This window comes from Trichosurus vulpecula, chromosome 7 (genome assembly GCF_011100635.1).
Source record: "Trichosurus vulpecula isolate mTriVul1 chromosome 7, mTriVul1.pri, whole genome shotgun sequence".
In the NCBI taxonomy this organism is placed as follows: domain Eukaryota; kingdom Metazoa; phylum Chordata; class Mammalia; order Diprotodontia; family Phalangeridae; genus Trichosurus; species Trichosurus vulpecula.
This window is the reverse complement of record NC_050579.1, coordinates 37900461-37920051: the sequence shown is the minus strand read 5'-3', so window position 1 is coordinate 37920051 and position 19591 is coordinate 37900461. Positions and strand designations below refer to the sequence as shown.

The 19591-nt window shown below is 46.0% G+C and overlaps 1 protein-coding gene across 1 annotated transcript in view; it reads right to left on the bottom strand.

Annotated features, from left to right (window-relative positions):
• RAB11FIP4 (RAB11 family interacting protein 4) overlaps positions 1-18876 on the bottom strand; it is a 56777-nt gene extending 37901 nt beyond the window's left edge. The window contains exon 1 of the mRNA XM_036768539.1: positions 18657-18876. Within this exon, the coding sequence (XP_036624434.1) occupies positions 18657-18686 (30 nt within the window). The 5' untranslated portion in view covers positions 18687-18876. The remainder of the gene's footprint in view (positions 1-18656) is intronic.
• Between the last annotated feature and the right edge of the window lie 715 nt (positions 18877-19591).

Sequence of the window (19591 nt, the reverse complement as noted above, 5' to 3'; positions counted from 1 at the left end):
ATGCAGATAATGAAGAAAATCTCTTCTTGGTTCAAGGAGGAGAAATCTGGGCAGAACTGAACACCTACTCTGGAACAGTCCCGAATCCCTTCCTAATTTACTTATTCATCCCCTGTGGGTCTTTAATGCAAACAACTAACTTTAGGCCACTCATGCTAAGACCTGAAGCTCACTGAGCAGACATACAAGAGGGACAAAAAGCCCAAACATAAGCTTTGAGATTGTTTTTATTAGATTGTGAATGTTTCATTTATACTAGTTTTAACTCTTCTAAAAGGAGGGTGTCTGTGGCACAAAACACCCAGGTTGAGAGAAAGAAGCGAGGCATAAGGGGTTCACATTTCACTTGGGTGAAGGAACCTAGGAAAAATCCCTCAAAGGTTTAGCACCAATTCCCCATATTTGGCTAGGTGGTACAGTGCCCAGCCTGAAATGAGGAAGCCACATCTTCCCCACTTACTAGCTGTGTGACCCTGGGCAAGTCACCTAGTCCTATTTGCCTCAGTTTCCTCATCTGTAAAATGAACTAGAGAAGGAAATGGCAAACCACTCCAGTATCATCTTTGCCAAGAAAACCCCAAATGGGGTTACAAAGAGTTGGGCATGCCTGAAAACAACAACCACCCCATGTACAAGCCACAATGCAGCAAAGAAAAAAAAATATCCAAGCCTAATAATCGCCAGCATGTATTTTATTTTATGCATTTAAAACCTTATTCTGAGAAGGAGGCCACAGGCTTCAGCAGGCTACCGCCAAAGGGGTCCAGGACACCAAAAAGGTTTAAAAGCCTGAGTTTAGACAGGGATAATCCACAAAGTCCACAGCTCACAGACTGGCTGTCGTATTCAGCCCTCCCTGGTATCCCAACAGGATAACGATGCATTAGTCTCATGATCCTAATGGCTCTGCAGTGGACACATTAGCAAGTTCAGGCCCAGTCCAATAGGGTAGTTAAAGGCTGGCTGGCCACAGTGACTTCAGGACTGCTTGGCCACCAAACTGCAGAGTGCTAGGCAGAACATCAGAAAGGAAATTAATAAATAACTTGGTTCCCAGAAAACATGTGCTGAACAGATACAGAAGCCTTTCCCCACCCTCTCTAAATGATGTTTGGAACAAATCTCTAAACAGGAATTTCCAACCACTTAGGAGCAGTCAGACTTGAGAGGAATCTCGGAGACCATCAAATCCAACCCGCCGATATTATAGCTGATGAAACTGAGGCCCAGAGAAATGAAGTAACTTGACTAGGAACACAGATCCTCTAAGTACCTGAATAGGACCACACAGCTAGAGTCTGAGATGGGATTTGAACTCAGGTCTGGATGACTCCTCAGACTAGTCCCCTATCTACTCAACCACCCCTTGAGGCTCTTGAGGGGAATAGAGAGGAAGGGGAAGACAAAGAGAACGTTGTCAGTTTTTTTTTTCTTCCCCACTCTTAATGAAAACACATTTGAAAATGAAAATCTGAGTGAGCTGGAGGAAAAATGAATGTAGCGGGTGTAGACGGATTCAAGAAACCTGAGTGATGTTTGACTGCCCCCCTTTTTTCCCCTTCTGAACCCAACAGGGATGAGCAAAGAAACATGCCTCAGTGTCCTCAGAAGGATAAGATGGGATGGTGCCCACGGGTGCCCTAGACCAAAGGATGAGAGGTTTAGAGCTAGAAAGATTCTTCAAGGCCACTGAGTCCAACCCCCTCATGTTACAGATGAGTCAACTGAGGCACAGATTAAGAGACCCGCCTGCCCAGGCAGGATTTGGATGTAGGTCTTCACAACTGTGACTTCAGCACCCATCTACTATATCACAATGCCTCTCATAATAAAAATCTATCCTTTGTAAAGCATTCATGAAACCCTGTAGAAAGCTGCACTGAGAGGTAGTCAGCCCCCCATCACTGGAGGGCTTTAGATAGAGACTAGATGACCACTTGCGGGGAGACATTGTAGAAGGGATCCTCAACCAGGCCCAGGGGGGATTAGGCGACCCTTGAGGTTTCAACTCTGAGATCCATTACTCCCCTTCATGTACACTACAGGTCCAGCCAATATGACCTGGTTGTTCCTCGAACTCAACATTTCCATCTCCCACCCCCAGGCCTTTGCCTTGGCTGTTCCCCACACCTGGTATGCACTCCCTCCTTACCTCCACCTCTCAGAATCCCTTACTTCCTTCCAAACTCAGCTCAAATACTACCTTCTCTAGGAGTCCCTTTCTGATCATCCTGGTTGCTAGTACTCCCTCCCTCCTAAAAATGCCTTGTATTTATTTCTTATATACCTGTGCATGTTCATACCATTTCCCCTCAGTAGAGTGTAAGCTCCTTGAAGGCAGGGACAGTTTGATTTTGTCTTTGTATACACTTCACAAAATGCTTGTTGATTTCTTGATACTCATGGTCTCTTCTCTACCCTAAGAATCCAGGCCACTCACTACAGGATCAGAAGGCGTTACTGTTACTGAGCCCTGAACCAACCTGTGGGTCCTAAAAGGAGCTGCAAGGTACCTGGGGGTGGCCAGGATCCTCAGGCTTATGGGTTGTCTCTTGGAGAGAAGGGGGAGGAAAAAAAGGAAAGGAGGGAGGACAGGAGGAGAGGGGAGGGGGAAGGGGAAGGGAAGAGGAAGAGAGGAAGAAGGGGAGAGGGGAGAAGGAGGGGAAGACAGGATGGGAGGAGAGAGGGGGAGGGGAGCAGTTTTCTTCTCCATTTAGCTCCAGATTGCTCCCAGGTGTGTGCAAGCCTGAGAATTTTAATAGGGGCAATGAAGCCTGTGTGCCTGGCAGCCTCACTCTGCCCCAAGCTGTCTTTACCAGCTGCTGATGCTGGCTGAGGGTGAAGGGCGTGTGTGTTGGGGGGGGGGTAGTACCTCCCTACCCAGAGTCCTTTTCCCCGGGGGTAACAAAGCCTCCCTTTACACCTCTGGCAGTGCCCCCTCCCCCAAGCAGCTTTAAATTTAGCCCTGATGCTTGAGACACCTCCTGGGCCCCCTTCAGGGGAACTGACTCGGCAGCTAATTCCCAGGCTCCGAGACAGCTCAGAAAACACACCAGCCACTTTCTTGTGACACTGATGTTTGCAATCCAGTGAGGCTGAGCTAACTTGCGAGCGAGCTCGCGCGCGCGCGCGCGCGCGCGCGCGCACACACACACACACACACACACACACAAACAAACAGGAAGACATGAAATCTCATTTGAAAAAAAGTCTGTCTGGCACAAGGGGATTTTTTTTCCTACCTCCCCCCCCTTCCCCCTGTACTTTTTCCTTTCCTCCTCCTTGCTGACTCACCTCACCCACCACCATCTATTGGCCACTTTTCTCCTACCCAGATGATGGGCATGGTGATCGTTTGGTTTTCTGGGTGTAAAGAGATGAACCCTGGCACTTACACACTCTGTGACCCCGGCCGGGTCATTTCAGAGCCTCAACGTACTCATCTGCAGAATGCGGGTGATGCTTGCTCTACGTGGGCCTCCATCTCCTCACCTGTAAAATGGGAGCACTGGACTAGATGGCCCTGGGAGATCCTTCCAGTCGAAGTTTTGGGGGGTTGGAGGAGAAGCTGTGAATGCTTGTTAGCAGAGAGAATCTTCCTGATGTTTGCAGACAGGCTGTGGCCTCTGTCTCTGGCCTTTGCCCAGGAGATGTAGCCTAAGGAATTCCCACTTATAACATTCAAGATTTATGTTTCTCTTGGAGGGATCAAAGATCAAAGACGGGAAGGATCCCAAAGCCCCTCTAATCTAGCCCCCTCATTTAACCAGCCAGGAAAGGGAGAGGGGCCCCAAGGAGGCTGAGAGACTCATCCACGGTCACACAGGTATTAAATGTCAAAGGAACCAAGGTTTGCCCACTAAAAACCAGAGCTTTGCTGCGGCTTGTACAGAAAAGGGTGGGGGTGGGGGGAGAATAAGGCAAGGGAGGACACCCTAGTCCAAAGAAAACCACCCCCACCTTTTACATTATCCATTTCTGCCTGGGCCCCTTCCATTCTTCTCACTCTCTTCCCCCTCCCTCTTTTCTCCCCCTAAGAGAACACATCTGTGATAACCTCTACATGACTTTTATTCAAATGAGAAAACACTTTCCTGTTGGTTGGGAAAGAACCCACTAGGTTATAAAGGGAAGCAGGTTGAGTCAGTAAGAATGAGCTTGTCGGTTGCATAACATCATGTTTTTTTAAGGAAGTCAGACCCAGGGGTTATCATCCCAATGTCAGAGTCTTGGCCAGCCAAGCTGGTCAGATTGGGGGTGGGGGGCCAGGGAGGGCCAGTGGGGGTACCCCTCCCCCTCCTATCTCAGCCTCCAATGATCAGCGGCACACACAGCCCCCTTCTACACCTCTTAGCTGGTCAGGAGAATCAAAGGCCTGCTACGCGCTGGAGAGATGGGCTATCCATTAGCATCAGGTGAGCTTAATAAGTGACCTGGTGTGTTTGCAGCCCAGGCTGAAGGCTCCATCCTATTAGCTCAGAGACCAAGTCTCAGCTAAATGCCCCGATCCCCAATGTCTAAAGCTAGAGACATCTCTACCCTAGACCGAATCTGGGCCCTCCTCATCTAATCAAGAGAGTGGGCTGGATGAAATGCTTCACACACTGCCCCAAGGCCACAGAGCCTATGTATGCTGGGGGCCTGGCTAGAAGTCAGTTTAATCCAGCCAACACTTATTATGCACCTACTAAGTACAAGGCAATGTGCCCCTGGATCCCATCTAGGACTCAGCCCCAGAGATCACAGAGCTGGAAGGATCTTCGGCAGCCCTCCAGAGTCCACCCCAAACCCTTGAGGCATCCCCACTGTTAGAGATATCCAATAAGCGTCTGTCAGTCTCTGCTTGGCAGCCCACTCAACATGCGGATGGCCTAAATTACTAGGAAGTTTCTCTTAGGCTCGAGCCTAACTGCTGTCCTGGGTCCTCTACATAGGATAGTTCAAGTATGCGAATGCATCTATCAAGTCCCCCCTTTAGGTTTTGCCTGATTCCATATGTAGAATTGACATCATATTGCTTGCCTTCTCAGTGGATAGTGGTAACGGGATCTTACTGAACCAGTCTCTAAAATCATGATTCCCTTCTCAATAGAGATGGGGTGGAAGGGAGGGAGAGAATTTGGAACTCAAAATTTTTTTTAATGTTAAAAATAAATAATAAATTTATAAAATCCACCCCCCCCCATCTCCTCCCCAGGCTACTTATCCCCAGTTCCTTTAAACAATCCTCATGATTAATAATAGTGGCTGTTCACTTGTGTTCAACTCTTTGTGACCCCATTTGAAGTTTTCTTGGCAAAGATACTGGCGTGGTTTGCCATTTTGTTCTCCAGCTCATTTGATGGATGGGGAAACTGAGGCAAACAGAGTAAAGTGACTTGCCCAGGGTCACACACCTAGTTAGCATCTGAGGCCAGATTTGAATTCAGGGAGAAGAGTCTTCCTGATTCCCGGCCCAGCGCTCTATCTACTGCACGACCTAGCTGCCTAATAACTGCATTTATATAGCACCTACTGCATGCCAAGTTCTGGGTTAAGCACTTTACAAATACTCTCACATTTGAGCCTCATAACCCCTCTGGGAGGTAGCTGCTATTATTAACCCCATTTTGCAGTTTGGGAAATTGAGGCAAACAGGGATTAAGTGACTTGCCCAAGGTCACACAATTATTAAGCATCTGGCTCCTGGAAGGGAGGAAAGGGAGGAAGGAAAGGATTCTCATGAAGCAAGTGTCTATTAATTGAAAGTGCATAGAATTGGGAGCCTTGGCTTTGAGAACCTGACCCTGACCTCCCTGCACCTGTTTCTTCACCTGAAAAACTGTTTGATAATATTTATATCACTCACCTTATCAGATTTGTAGAAGGTGAAGGAGGAAGGGTTGGGTTGTGTGGGAACTCCCAGGGTGGAAATGCCCTCCACCAATGCAGACCTGGGAGATCTTAACAGGATCATGAGGCCTGGAGCTGGGAGGCCCATGCCTGGAATGCTCTGCCTCCCTCCTCATTCCCAGCCTCTTAGAATTCCTGGCTTCCTTTAAAACCCAACACAAACATCACCTTTAGCAGGGAAAGAGACTCAATTCAAACAACCCTTCCGTAGGAGGACCTTCCCTGTGCACTGCCTCCACCCCACCCCCATCTGCTAGAGCAGTCCCCTCTGCGGGTACCTTCCATCCAACCTCTGTATTTTCCTACATGTTCCCTGAAGGTAAGCTCCTTTTGAAGCTAAGAGGCAAGGATTCCTGTTGGGGTTCAGCCTTTCTCTGCACCCGCAGGCTCGGCACAGTATGTGGCAAAGAGTCAACCTTTAATAAATGCCTGTGGATTGGTTAAAGGTCATCTAGTCTAAGCCCTGGTTCTGCAGATAAAGGAGCAGGTGATCCACTTAAAGTAACCTCAGGCACCAAGCAGGAGATCACCAGCTTTGCACCCTATGCCTGCTCTCAAGGACCTCCCAATCCAATGTGAGACAACATGCAAACTATTATGGACAAACAAGATATATACAGGAATCGATAAAAGAAAGGCATTAGCATTTTAGGAGGCTGGGGTTGCAAAAAGCTGGATTTTAGCTAGGACTTGAAGGAAGGCAGGGAAGCCTGGAGGACAGCACTGCAGGATTGGGGGACAGTCACTGAAAATGTCCTAAGGGACAACGTCTTGTAGGAGGAAGAGCAAGGAGGCCAGTGTCACTGCATTGTAGAGAAAAGGGAATCAGGGGAGGGTTGAATTGAACTTCCAAAAAAATTATCATTTGTTTTGAATATTTTTTTGAGTTCCAAATTCCCACCCTCCCCTCTTCCCCACCCATTGAAAAGCCAAGCAATATATTAATTATACATGGAAAATCATGAAAAACATTTCCATGTTAGTCATGCTGCAAAAAAAAAAAAAGAAAAGAAAAGAAAACAAAGTAAGGTTCAATCTGCATTCAGAGTTCATCAGTACTCTCTCTGGAGGTGGATAGCATTTTTCATAAGTCCTCTGGAATTGTCTTGGATTACTGGATTGCTGAGAACAGCTAAGTCATTCACAACTGAACATCATTACAATATTGCTGTTACTGTGTACAATGTTCTGCTGCTGCTGCTCACTTCACTTTGCATCAGTTCATATAAATCTTCCCAAGTTTTTCTGAAACCATCCTGTTGGTCATTTCTTATAGCACAACAGTACGCCATCATGATCACATACCACAACTTGTTCAGCCATTTGTCAACTGATGGGTATCCCCTCAATTTCCAAGGTTGAAATGAATGTGATGGGACCTAGGAATTCTCAGAGGCAGAGGTGAAGAGGGGCTGTATCCCCAACATGGGTGATAGACTGTTTGAAAAGACTAGAGATGAAAAGCTACATATGGCTGTATGGCAAGTGGGCCAGCCTGGTAGCTCTTTATAGGGCATATCCAGAGTAATGTGTAATAAGCCTGGAAAAGGAGATTGGAGCCAGATTGTGAAGGACTCTGCAAGCCAAAGGGATTTATATTTGATCCTAAGGATAAGAGGAAGAATTTATATAGTACCTACTATGCGCCAGGCTCTAGGCTAAGCACTTTACAATACTCTCACATTTAGGCCTCATAACTACTTTGGGAGGTAAGTGCTATTATTAACCTGCAGGGGGATGGCCTGGTCAAACCTGTGCATTTAGGAATATCACAGCAGCTGAGGGAAGGGCAGTTTATGAAAGGGAGGGAATCTGGCCAAGGAGACCAATGAGGAGTCTAACACAATAGTTCAGAATCTCACTGGGTTTTTATGAGAAATCAAATGAAATTCACAACAGATGAAGGCAGAAATCAAAGGAAACTGTCAGCCATTACACACCAACAAAACTCAAGACTTAAATGAATATTTATGAAAACATCTAGTTCCCAGATTAATAGAACAATGGGGAACTTAAAACCGCCCAATTTCAGAAACAGAAAATGAACAAGTCAGAAATGAACTCTCAAAGGGAAAAAAAAAAACCAACCACCACCCACCCTGGGCCCAGGTAGATTTACAAGTAAATTCTGTCAAGTTCTAGCAATAGGGTCAGAAGAAATTAATTGAAGGAATAAATATAGGGAAATAAGAGACAACATTACTTCTATCTGGAGATAATATGATAGATTAGAGAATCCTGGAGATCCAACAAAAACATTAATTGAAACAATTAGTCATTTCAGTAAAGAAGTCGAATAAGAAATCAACCCCATGTAATAAGGCTTTCTGCATGCTACTAACAAAACTCAAAGAGTTGTTGTTGTTTTTTTAAATTCCATTCAAAATAGTTACAAAAATGTGTGAGATCTCTGGGAATTAATCTCTCAAAATGCAAAACTCTCTTTACAGAAATAAATAGGGACTGGCTGGAAACTGGCACTTGATTGGTAGAGGGGACTCCCAGTGCAGGTCAGCACCTCCTCGGTAACTTAAAAATCTTAAAAAGAGGATCAAGGGCCTTGACAGGTCAAGTGACTTGGCCAGCGTGGCCAGTATGTGTCAGAGGTACATTTGAACCCAGGTCTTCCTGGCTTCAAGGCTGGCTTTCTATGTACTTTAAAGTGCTTCGCCAACCTTAAAGCGCTCTATAAATGCTATTACTGTTGTTTATTATTTGTTATTGTTTTATTAATATTATTATAATACCACACTTCCTCTTACTTTATGGAACTGGATAAAATAATAATGAAGTCAATGTGAAGGTCCTGCTCAGGAGAAATTATGTTTTTTAAAGTAGGAATAAAGGACTGAGCACTGCTGCAGTAATCACCAAAACTAATTAGTGCCAGTTAAGAAAACAGCAAAAATTGACCAATGGAAAAACTTGGTAAGCAATCGAACACAGCAGCCTAGTGGTCGATAAACCTGGAGATTAAGTACCAGGTCTCCTCCTCTGACAACAACTGTTGGGAAAATTGGAAAAGCAGCTTGGTAGAAATTCAGCTTAGACAAACACCATGGAATATAAGCAGTTCCCAATAAATACTTGACCTAAAAATTCACAACGATGCTACGATAAAGAAGAGAATAAATGAAGGAACTTTTCACAGCTAATGAGAAGGCAGGGGCTCTCAACCTAGAGTTGGTGAGCATTTGAAAAAATACTTTGATAACCATATTTCAATATAATTGATTTCCTTTGTAATCTGAGTATCTTGTGTCAATGCACTTAATCTTTTAGCATTTTTATGTATTTCCAATACAATTGATTTCCTTTGTAATCCCATATATGTTTAAAGTTTTATATTTAAAAAAACATTATTCTGAGGCGTTCATAGGCTTTACCAGACTGCTAAAAGGGGCCCAGGACATATAAAAGGTGAAGAAGCCCTGTTTTGGGAAATGAATTTTTAACTAAACAAGGAATGGAAGTGATCACATAATATATAAAGGGCCTTGCTGAACATATAAAATCGAAAAGCCTTTGCATAAACAAAATCAATGCAGCTAGAATTAGAAGAGCACAGGCAAAAAAAAATCTTTGCAGGAATTTTTTGATAAAGATCTAATAGCTGAAATATAAATATATATACATGTAATACAGAGTGTGTATATATTTATAGATATACCATATCTATATCTATCTACATAGAGCATATATATTCATAGTTATATCTATATTTGCGTAGGCAGACATAGTATATTTATAAATATATATAGATATAAATGTATAAATGGATACATGAAAACATTTATATATTATGTGCATATACATATATACATGCATATATTCATATACACACACTACATATATATCAATACAAACAAAAGCTGTTTCACACAGGCAGTTTTCCAAAGAAGAAATGCAAGCTGTCAACAACCATATTAAAAAAAAGCTCCAAATCTAATGATTTGATAATGAGAAACTTCACCTCACACTCAAAAAGGCACATGTGATAAAAAGAGGAGAGTGACTTAGGGAGGTGATGTGGGGGGAAGACAGGCATGCTAATTCCCTGCTAGTGGAGCTGTGAATTGGTCTACCAAATTCTGGAAACAAAACTGGGATTAGACCCCCAAAATCACCAAATTGTCCATTACCCTTTGACCCAGCTATAACACTCTCAAGGTAACAGCCCAAGGAGGTTAAACAGAAGAAAAGGTCTTAAAAAATGCAAAAAATATATATTGACAGCAGAATTTTTCATGGGATGGACAATACAGTGGGTGCCCATCAGTTGGGTCATACTGACTAGTGGCGGTGTGAGAAGGTAATGGATTATTTATCTCCCTAGAGAATTACGAAGGTGAGGAACTTGGAGAAAAAAGGGAAGATGTGAATGAACTGATATAGAGCTAGTAAACAGAACCAGGAGAACAATTTACATGGGAACAATGTAAAAGAAAACAGTATTGAAAGGACTTTGGAATTTGGATCCAAGCCATGACTCAGGATGGAGGCACCTCCCTCAGGGGGGTAAACTTGATTTGTTTTGTTTGATTATATTTAGTTGTTACAGGGAAGAGGTTCATTAGTGGAAAATAATAGTAGCTAGGGTTTTTTCAAGCATCAATTTAAAAAAAATTAAGTGCATAAACCACAGAAAAGACCCAATGCGAGGACAGGAAAGTACTCTGTCACCATAATGGGCTATGTGAGTTATTAATAATAACAGTATTCTAAGCCAGAACTGGGACTAGGCAGGCAGCTGCTTAGAACATATAGATGGGAGGAGGAGAAATCCAAGTTTAAACTTTTTAATATCCTGCTTTTAATAAGCAAAGAAGTTTTTAGGCCACAAAATTCTGCTCTCAGTAACGCCAGTCTTTACTTTGTAATAACCCAAAACACCAAAAACAGTGACTATGCAGGAGAGAAGATATGGGTCTCAAGCTTGTATGGGGCAGCTAATGCTCTGACTTGAGCTGGGTAAAAGCCCAGAGCATAGAAAATACATCATTTTTCTTGTTCTGTTCCAAAGGATGGAATCTACTGGGAGAAAAAGAAGAAAGGGGTAAGAAGTAGACCGCATGAGATCAGGCACCTCATGAAACTCTTCTCTCTCACCTAGGCCCAAAGTTAGCCCCTTTCGCTCACCATCAAGACGTTCCATCATCCCATTAGTCAGAACTATCCCTCATGCAAGAAACAGGTAGAATTCCCCTCTCAGGCAGGCATCTGAAAGCATTTTATAGACCTTCAAGCGCTAGTTATAAAACTGCCAGAGATTATTACTCAAAGTTTGGAGCTATGTCAAAGGCCCCAAAGGGAACTCCGAGGCCATCGAGCCCAGGGACTCTTCCATCTTTCTTGGGTCATGAAGCCCTTCTCAGAACCATGGATATTTTTTTTTGGAGGGGGGAAGGCAGGGTAATTGGGGTTAAGTGACTTGCCCAAGGTAACACAGCTTGTAAGTATATCAAGTATCTGAGGTCAAATTTGAACTTGGGTCTTCCTGACTCCAGGGCAGGTGCTCTGCTCACTACACCACCTAGCTGCCCTGAGAATCATGTTTTTAAATGAATCAAATGCAGAGGATTACAAAGTGGCCAACTCTATTGAAATTAAATTAAAATGAATGAATTCAAACCAAATTTTAAAAAATTCACAAACCCCCACGTTAAGAAGCCCTGTTCTAGTCCTGCTTGCTCCTTTATTTTTACAAGTGAGAAAACAAGCCTGGGGAAGGCAGAAGGGTGGGGAGGGTGAAGTACTTCCCAAGATCACACAGGTAGTAAGAGGCAGGGGTGGCATTTGAACCCAGGTCTTTCCACTGCAAAGCCAGGGTGCTTCTCCCTGTTACTCTGTCTCTCTAACTCCCCTCATCCCTTTGCCCTAACCTGTCATTAGTTAATTTTAAATCCTGTCCTGTCTGCTTCTGTGATCTCACAAACTATCTCCTTAGTTAAGACCCTAATTTGTCGACTAATCTTATCGGTGTCTCCCTTGTATAACATGGTGCTTTGCAAACAGTAGGCATTTAATAGATGTTTGTAGGATTGGTGACAGCCTCCTCAATGGACTCCTTGCAGTCAAGACTTCCTGCTGTCTGCCCCAGCACCTACTCCATCCTTCCCACTGGGCTGGGTTAATCCTAAAAGTTCAGAACCAGCAGGGACTTCAGAGGTCCAGTCGCCTCATGTTATGGACATTCCACCTCTCACTCTGGACAGCAATGTCCCATGTCTGGAACATTGGTCTTCATCCCAGAATCCTCCTCTTTCTTTGAGGCTCAGCTCAAGCATCACCACCTCTTGAAGCCTGCCCAGATTCTCCTAGTTGTTAAATCCTCCGAGTAGGAGAACATAAGCACTTTGGGGGGGGGGGGGAGGGAGGGGAAAACACTTTCTAAGCCTCCGGTACTCTTTCTGTCTTTTGTAGCCCACAGACCTTGCCCACAGTTACTAAATCTAATTTAATTTCAATGGGGCCTTGCACACAACTGGCCCTGAATCTCTACAGGGCCTCGTGCCACAATAAAGCCTTAATCTAGGTTTGTTGTATTTAAATTTCCCCCTTACTCTCCTGTGTGATTTGGGGCAGAGCTAGGGGACAAAGGATAGAGATCTGATGGCATAAAGAATGACAAAGCTCTCCTAGGAGTCATTCTATCATCTCTCCTCCATTGCTGGGTTCTCTCCTCCTCCAATTTCTCAGGAGAGGAGTGGGGAGGTGGGGAGAGAAAGGAGAGGGAAAAAAAGCCTCCCTCCTGCGCTACAGGTGTCAGTTGACAAGGGAAGGGTTCTAATTAAACAGGCCTCCTCAATTAGGCTGAATTAGTCATGAGGCCTTAACAAAAGCAGGAGCACGTAGGATGGAGTATCACTCCTGGGACAGCTGGTCACAGCTCTGCCAGCACCTTGGGAGCTGATCAGAAGATGCGTTCAAATCCTGCCCATCTTGGACACGTCCTAGCTGTGACCATAGAGCTCTGTGCCTAACTTGGCCATATATGGCTATTTACAGTGGTCTTCCCCATTAGAACAGAGCTCCTCGAGGACAGGCACTGTGTTTTTGCCTTTTTTTGTATCCCCAGCATTTAGAACAGTATCTGGCATACAGTAAGTGTTTAATCAATGCTTGTTGACTGACCTCTCTGATCCCTGGCTTCCTCAACTGTAAAATGGGGATAATGATACCACCCACCTAGTAGGGTTGTTGTGACGAGGCCATACAAAGTACTTTGCAAACTCATCATGCTATGAAAATGTCAATTATTATAAGTCACTTGGCTTCTCCAGGCACACCACCTACACAACTGGAATGTTGTGAGGATCTAGTCAACCAGCATTTATTAAGTGCCTACTGTATGCCAGGCACTGTGTTAAGAGATGGATCAAAGGAAGAACTATCTACGTGGAAGTTATTAATATCATCTTTAAAAGGGTTGTTAACCTGCGGCCCCTGAATTTATATATATTTCAATAGAACTGGTTTCCTATGTAATCCTGTGTAATTTATTTTATGAATGTAAGCACATTACTCTGAGATGGAGGCCCAAAGGCTTCAGCAGACCTCCAGAGGAGGTCCAGGATGCAAATCCAGGTAAGAACTCTTTTAATACATCTACTTATTGGAGGAAGTATGTTTAGTCAACTCTGATGACCATCATTGGTCAAAATCAGCCAACATGGTGAACCCAGATCAACTGATTCACAAGCTTTTATCTCAATTGCTTGTCATACATACATATGTGTGTGTGTATATACATATATGTATGTATGTATGCCATGCCAATGTCCCAATTAAATTGTATAGAGCTTACATCCCATCAGGACAGATATGTTGTACACATATAAGTGTATATTAATACAAGGCAATTTTGGGGTTGTGGTGGGGAGGACCAGCTGTGGGAATCAGGGACAGCCTCAAGTAGGTGGTGGTGGGTGAGACAGGCTTCTAAGGAAAGTAGGGATTGCAAGTGAAGAGGGGGAGAGGGGGAGACAGAGGGAGAGGCAGGGGTGGGGTGGGGGAGAGGGAGGGAGAGAGAGAGGGAGAGAGAGAGAGAGAGAGAGAGAGAGAGAGAGAGAGAGAGAAACACGTATAGATAGCCAGGAACCCTGAGAAGCAGAGCCTCATCACAGGAAGTCAACCTCAAGCTCTGAAAAGCATTCCAATAGATTGTGGGGGTCCTCTCCTACATATGTACTCACTCCACCCGGCAAAGTGCGTGGGATAGTGACTCCCAGGTGAGAAAGCCCCTCTACCAAGGCAGGTTGGTACCTTGCCTATAACTTTAAGAAGGGATTCTTAACCGGGAGTTGGATAAATTTCTGGCAGTCTATGAATTTGGATAGAAAAAAAAATCACAACTTATTTTTTTCAGCAGAATTGGTTTTATTTGTAATCCTATGCATTTTATTTGATGAATTTAAAATTCAAAAAATATTATGCTAAGAAGGCAGGACACACAAAAAAGTTAAGAGCCCCTGGACTAGAGATTGCCTAGAAAACTGGGAGGTAAAGGGACTGGCCTAGAGTCACACAGTGAGCATGTATCCGAAATGGGACTCGAAGCTAGGTCAAAGTCAGACTCTCTATCCACTTTTTCCACTGCATCTGGAGGTGGGGGACAATGCCTAACAGGCTTCCCTCCCAAAGGGATCTTCAGAAATTTCCATTCAGACTACACCATGAACAGAACTTGCTTAGATTTTCCACTTTTACCATGCAGGAGAATGGAACACATGCTTCTCCTGGCCCAGTTTTTCATATAGCCCAATACTCCTGCTAGACCCCCAATCAACTCAACCATCAATCAATCAAATATTTTATCACAAGTGCCTACTATGTTCCAAGCACTGTGCCATGCTGGGGATACAAACACAAAGAATGAAACAATCCTTACTCACACCTATTAAACACCTATCATGTACCAGGAGGAGGAAATGCAAAGAAGAAAAAAAAATGAGACAGTCCCATCCCTCTAAGAGATCATATTCTAATAAGGAAAAATGACACATTCATAGATAAATACAGGAGACAGGCTGTTCCAAGGTCACTGCTGTTTTAACTTATTAAAGCTTTGGGGGAGTAAATATATCAATACACAGATATCAATATCCATAGAGCTATATGTGTTAAATAGAATATATTTAATTTATGCTTTTATATACTTAGAATACATATTTATATCTCCTTCCACAAAAACAATCCAACCTCAAACACATAGTCATGGATGTAGAAGGCACCAAATGGGCAAGTTCTCTCCCAAGAGACCCTCTATTCCACCTGTCCAGTTTACAGGATCTCAGAGAGGTAAAAAGAAACTTGAAAATCACCTACTGTGCCCCCCTTGTCTTACAGACGAGGAAACTGAGGCCAAGAGCTGTCCCGTGACTTGGTCACACAGGTGGCAAGCATCCAAGCAGGAATCAAACCCAGCTCTCGCAACGTCTCAAATTGGAACTGCTGTTGATTCACTGACTCGTAACACCAGGCTCCCAGGAGGCAGGCTCTCACAGTCAGGGACAACACAGTTTTTGCCTACTGGCTTTCCTCGACTGTCTAGGAGCCGAGGTGACAGTTCCAGCTTTGAGGGAGGAAGTGACTCGTCTACTGTTTCATTTCCCTGATGAAACTCAGCCCTCCCACTCCACCTTCACCTACTCCTTGAAATGCTGTGCATGTTTCCAGGTGAACGAACCAGCGATTCTATTTTGGAGAGAGTTTTTAGAAATTTTGCACTATTCCTAGTGATAATCAGACACACTAAAACAGGAACACTGATGTTCTGGTGAACCCTACAGCCCCTCCTCAGAATCATGCTTAATGTACAGGATTACAAAGGAAACCAGTTATAATAAAATGCAGTTGTCAAAATATCCTTTTTTAAAGTTGAAGGACCATCAGCCTCTAAGAATGCTTTTTCTACGAGACAGAAATCACAGCCCAGACAACCTGACACGGACAGAACCAAGGCCCCGTCAGTCACCTGCTTCTATCAGGAGAACATCAAATCTCCAGACAACCAGAAGTAAGCCTGAGTCTTGTGATCTGACCTGAGGCCCTGGCCCCCAGGTCAACTTTGGTCTCTGTAAAGATTAACGGCTCTGGGAAAATAAGGGAGCCAGAGGCCACAGGTCTTTGAGGATCTAAGCAAACACATGGTGGGCACAAAGACAAGCAGAAGAGAGACAAGCCCGGAGGCACAGGCGATGGAGAGATTTTCTTCCATGAAAATTCCAGGGTTTAATACCACACAGATTAGCCAGCAAGCATACAGGGAAGAGGCTACTTAAAAAAAAAAAAACAAAAAACCAAAAACAAAAACAATCCACCCCTCCTGTCTGTAAAATTAGGGACTTGGACCAACTAGCTGGCCTCTAAACCCACGATGGTGCCTCTGTCCAACTTCCCAGTCCATGGCACATAGTAGATGCTTGTTTACTGAGCACACAATAGGTGCTTAGTAAATACCAGGTTTTAACAAGGGCCAGGCTGGAAATGTGGTCCTAATCCCTGTCACCCAAATTATCTCATAATTGAACTGAGGCCAAGCAAATATTCTTTCCATAGGAAAAATTAAGATACTGATGTTAAGTAACTTGCAGGAGATGACTTTGAACAGCAAGGTGGTGAACCCAGATCAGAAGCACAGAGTTAGGGGGCTGTCTGCTGGTGAGCTGCTAACCCTCCTAACCTCCTCACCAAGTATTAGTAATAATACCTCTCACTTCTCCAACACTTTAAAGCACTTTCCAGACAATGACTCATTTCTGGAACACTTTAGGGACCTCTCCTCTCAACAACCCATCCAGGTCAGTAGTGAAAGCATTTTAGGCCCATTTTACAGATGGGGAAAGGCAGAGGGGAGGGGGCGCTGAGAGGTGAACTCACTTGCCCAGAATCACACAGCAGGGTCTGAGGAATCAGGCCGTCTGCCTACCTCTCTGTAGTAACAGCATCTTGTGTTTCCCTATCTCTGAATTACATGTTTTTACACATTATCTACAGTATCTGCTTTGAGTCTTGCAACAAAAACATCTCTGAGAGGCTGGGCAGAGGCTACTCAAGGTCAGACTCCAACAAGTCGGCCAGGAACACAGGTCTGCTAATATCCACTCTGCACCCAAGACAGCCTGATCAGAAACACCAAGGGACTGGAACAAAAATTGTCACCAGACACTTGGAAGCCTATGACTTGGACAGTCAATTCTCCCCTCTCCTTTCTGATCACTAGGAGATCACCTCCGTGGAAAGGGTGAGGAGCTGGATGCTGCCACAAGAAACCTGCCAGTCTCAAAGCATCCAAGGCTGGCAGAAGAAATGATGCCTTTGCACGGGATTCTCCTCCTCACTTACATATTCCAGAAGACTTTGCTCATCTCTCTGGTCCTTGGGGGTCTCTCCCTTCCCAAATTATGTAGTGTTTATTTTTCTACGTAAATGTAGCTACTGTCACCCCACCCCCCACAATGGGTTGTACACTCCTAGAGCACAGGGGCTGTTTGGGGTGTAATCCTGTCCCGAACAGTGGGAATGAGGAGATAGAGCTAGTTATGGAGTCAGGAAGCCCAGGGTTCGAGTCACATACAGGTTATATGACCCTGACCCAGAGATTTAATTTCTCAGTGCCCCCAGTGGCACTAGCAACCGGTCATCTTTCTTCTGTTACCAATGAGATCTTGGGTTCTGGCCAAAAAACAAAACAACAACATCTCCAGCATATTGCACAGTGCAAAGGAGGCATTTCACAGGACGCAAAGATAAAGAGGCAGAAATTAAAACTAGTTACTGGTGGACGGACAACGAAGCTGCAATGAGCAACCCTGGTCAATCTACAATCATTCATTCAACATACACCGATCAACCAAGCAGCGTTTCATTCAGCCGCTGCTCTTTACCAAGGCCCGGGGCGAGATGCCAAGCAGGTGAAGGGGGGGGGGGTGGCGGTAGAAGGGGGCTTAGCTGTTAGGAGGTCTAGGGGCCGCCTTCCCCAGGATTAAGTGAGGGTTTTCTACTCCCAGACACAGGGGTCTGTGTAAGGAGTGATGGGAGGCGGGTCATTTCAAACCAACCTTCCACATCCTCACAGGAAAAATGTGACTTTTTTCAAGGACACGGACAGTTTAGGAGGGTGTTCGGTGTGTGTGTGGGGGGGGGGGGGCGGATTGGTGTATTTCTAAGAGTACTCTCTCTAGCTGTTTCTTCTCCACAATATATATACATACATACATACATACATACACACACACACGCAGATATATACATACGAAGTCCCCATGCTCTAATCCCCACGGAGACGCGGCCTAGCCCCTGCTGTCCACGGGGCTGCCCCGCTCACAAGAGTGGCGTGGGGGAGTGGGGGTGTGTGTGTGTGTATTCTCCCCCACCCCTCGAAAGAGCTTCGGTAGGGGGTTGACCAGCTTGGCCCAGTCAGGGCTGGCTCCGGGCAAATCCCGCGCCCAGCACCTGGGCAAACTCGGTCAGGTAATCTGACCCCAAGCCAGCTCCGACCGGACCGTGCCCCCGGCCTCCCCAGTGCTGCTAGCACAGGCCGGGGCCGGAGACAGAAGCAAGCAACTTCCAACCCTGGCCAGGGAGGGCAGCGAGCGTCCCGGCGATGCCAGACTGCGGGAGAAGTTGCAAGCGAACCAGGAACTTCTCGCCGCCCGCGGGCATTCCGGGGGTCCCCGGTCTGGACCGCCGCCGCCTCCCCCGGAGGTCCCCCGGCGCTCAGCCAGCCTCCCAGCCTGGCGCTGCCCCAGTTTACGCCTTACCTGGCTCGGAGGAGCTGGGGGCGAGCGCATTCCGCAGCCCCGGAGGCAGGAGGCAGCCCCGGCGGTGCCAGGAGGAGAAGGATGCCGCGCGTCCAGCCTGGAACAATCTCCCCCGGCTTCTCCCTTCTCCTGCTCCTCCTCCTTCAACTCTCCCCAGTCCTTTCCGCAACAGTTGAAGGCGGCGACGGCCCCGGCCCCGGCCCCGCCCCCACCCTCTACCGTTGCTGGGGCGACCCGCGTGGGCCGAAGGTTTCTTTGTATCAAAGCTTCTGTGACATCACAGGGCGCTGGAGTGTTGGGATTCGAAAGGGGCGTGGCCTCCGAACGCCCCCGGGAGGGAGGCCCCTGAGTGAGGAGCTAGGAGCAGAGCTCCGCGAGTCTAGAGCGGGACGGGGCGGGGCTCAGGTGGGCGGGCCAGCCCCAGGTAAAGAGAGCTGGCCACCCGGGGAGCCGAAGGGGGCCGGCAGGTGGCTGCGGAGCTCCTTGCCGAATGCCGGCCGGGCGGGGGCGGGGCTTAGGTGGCCAGGAGCTCTCCCCGAGGGTGGAGCTCAGGGCTTGGACTCCGGCAGAGTGGCCCGAGCCGGAGAACTGCACTGGAAAGTTAATTCCCAGCCCCTCCTCCACCCCACCCCCATCTGTACCTATTTGTCAGGCCAGTCCTCTGCAAAATCCCATTTTTGTCCGCATGCAGTTCCCAGTAAATGTGCCTTGGCTCTGCGGAGAAAACCGCGCCTTGTTATTTCTGCCGTTACCTGCATCTGCAGAATTCCTACGGCTGGGGCCCGAAGAGAGAGGCAGCCGGCGTGGGGAAATGAAAATACCGCAGGCCTGGGAGGCAAGAGGCTGGGACTTTATTCCCCTCTCTGCTCTGCCGCAGGCTGGCTTGGGCAAGTCACTTCCCTCTCTCCGACCCTCTGTTTCCTTTTCTGTAATAA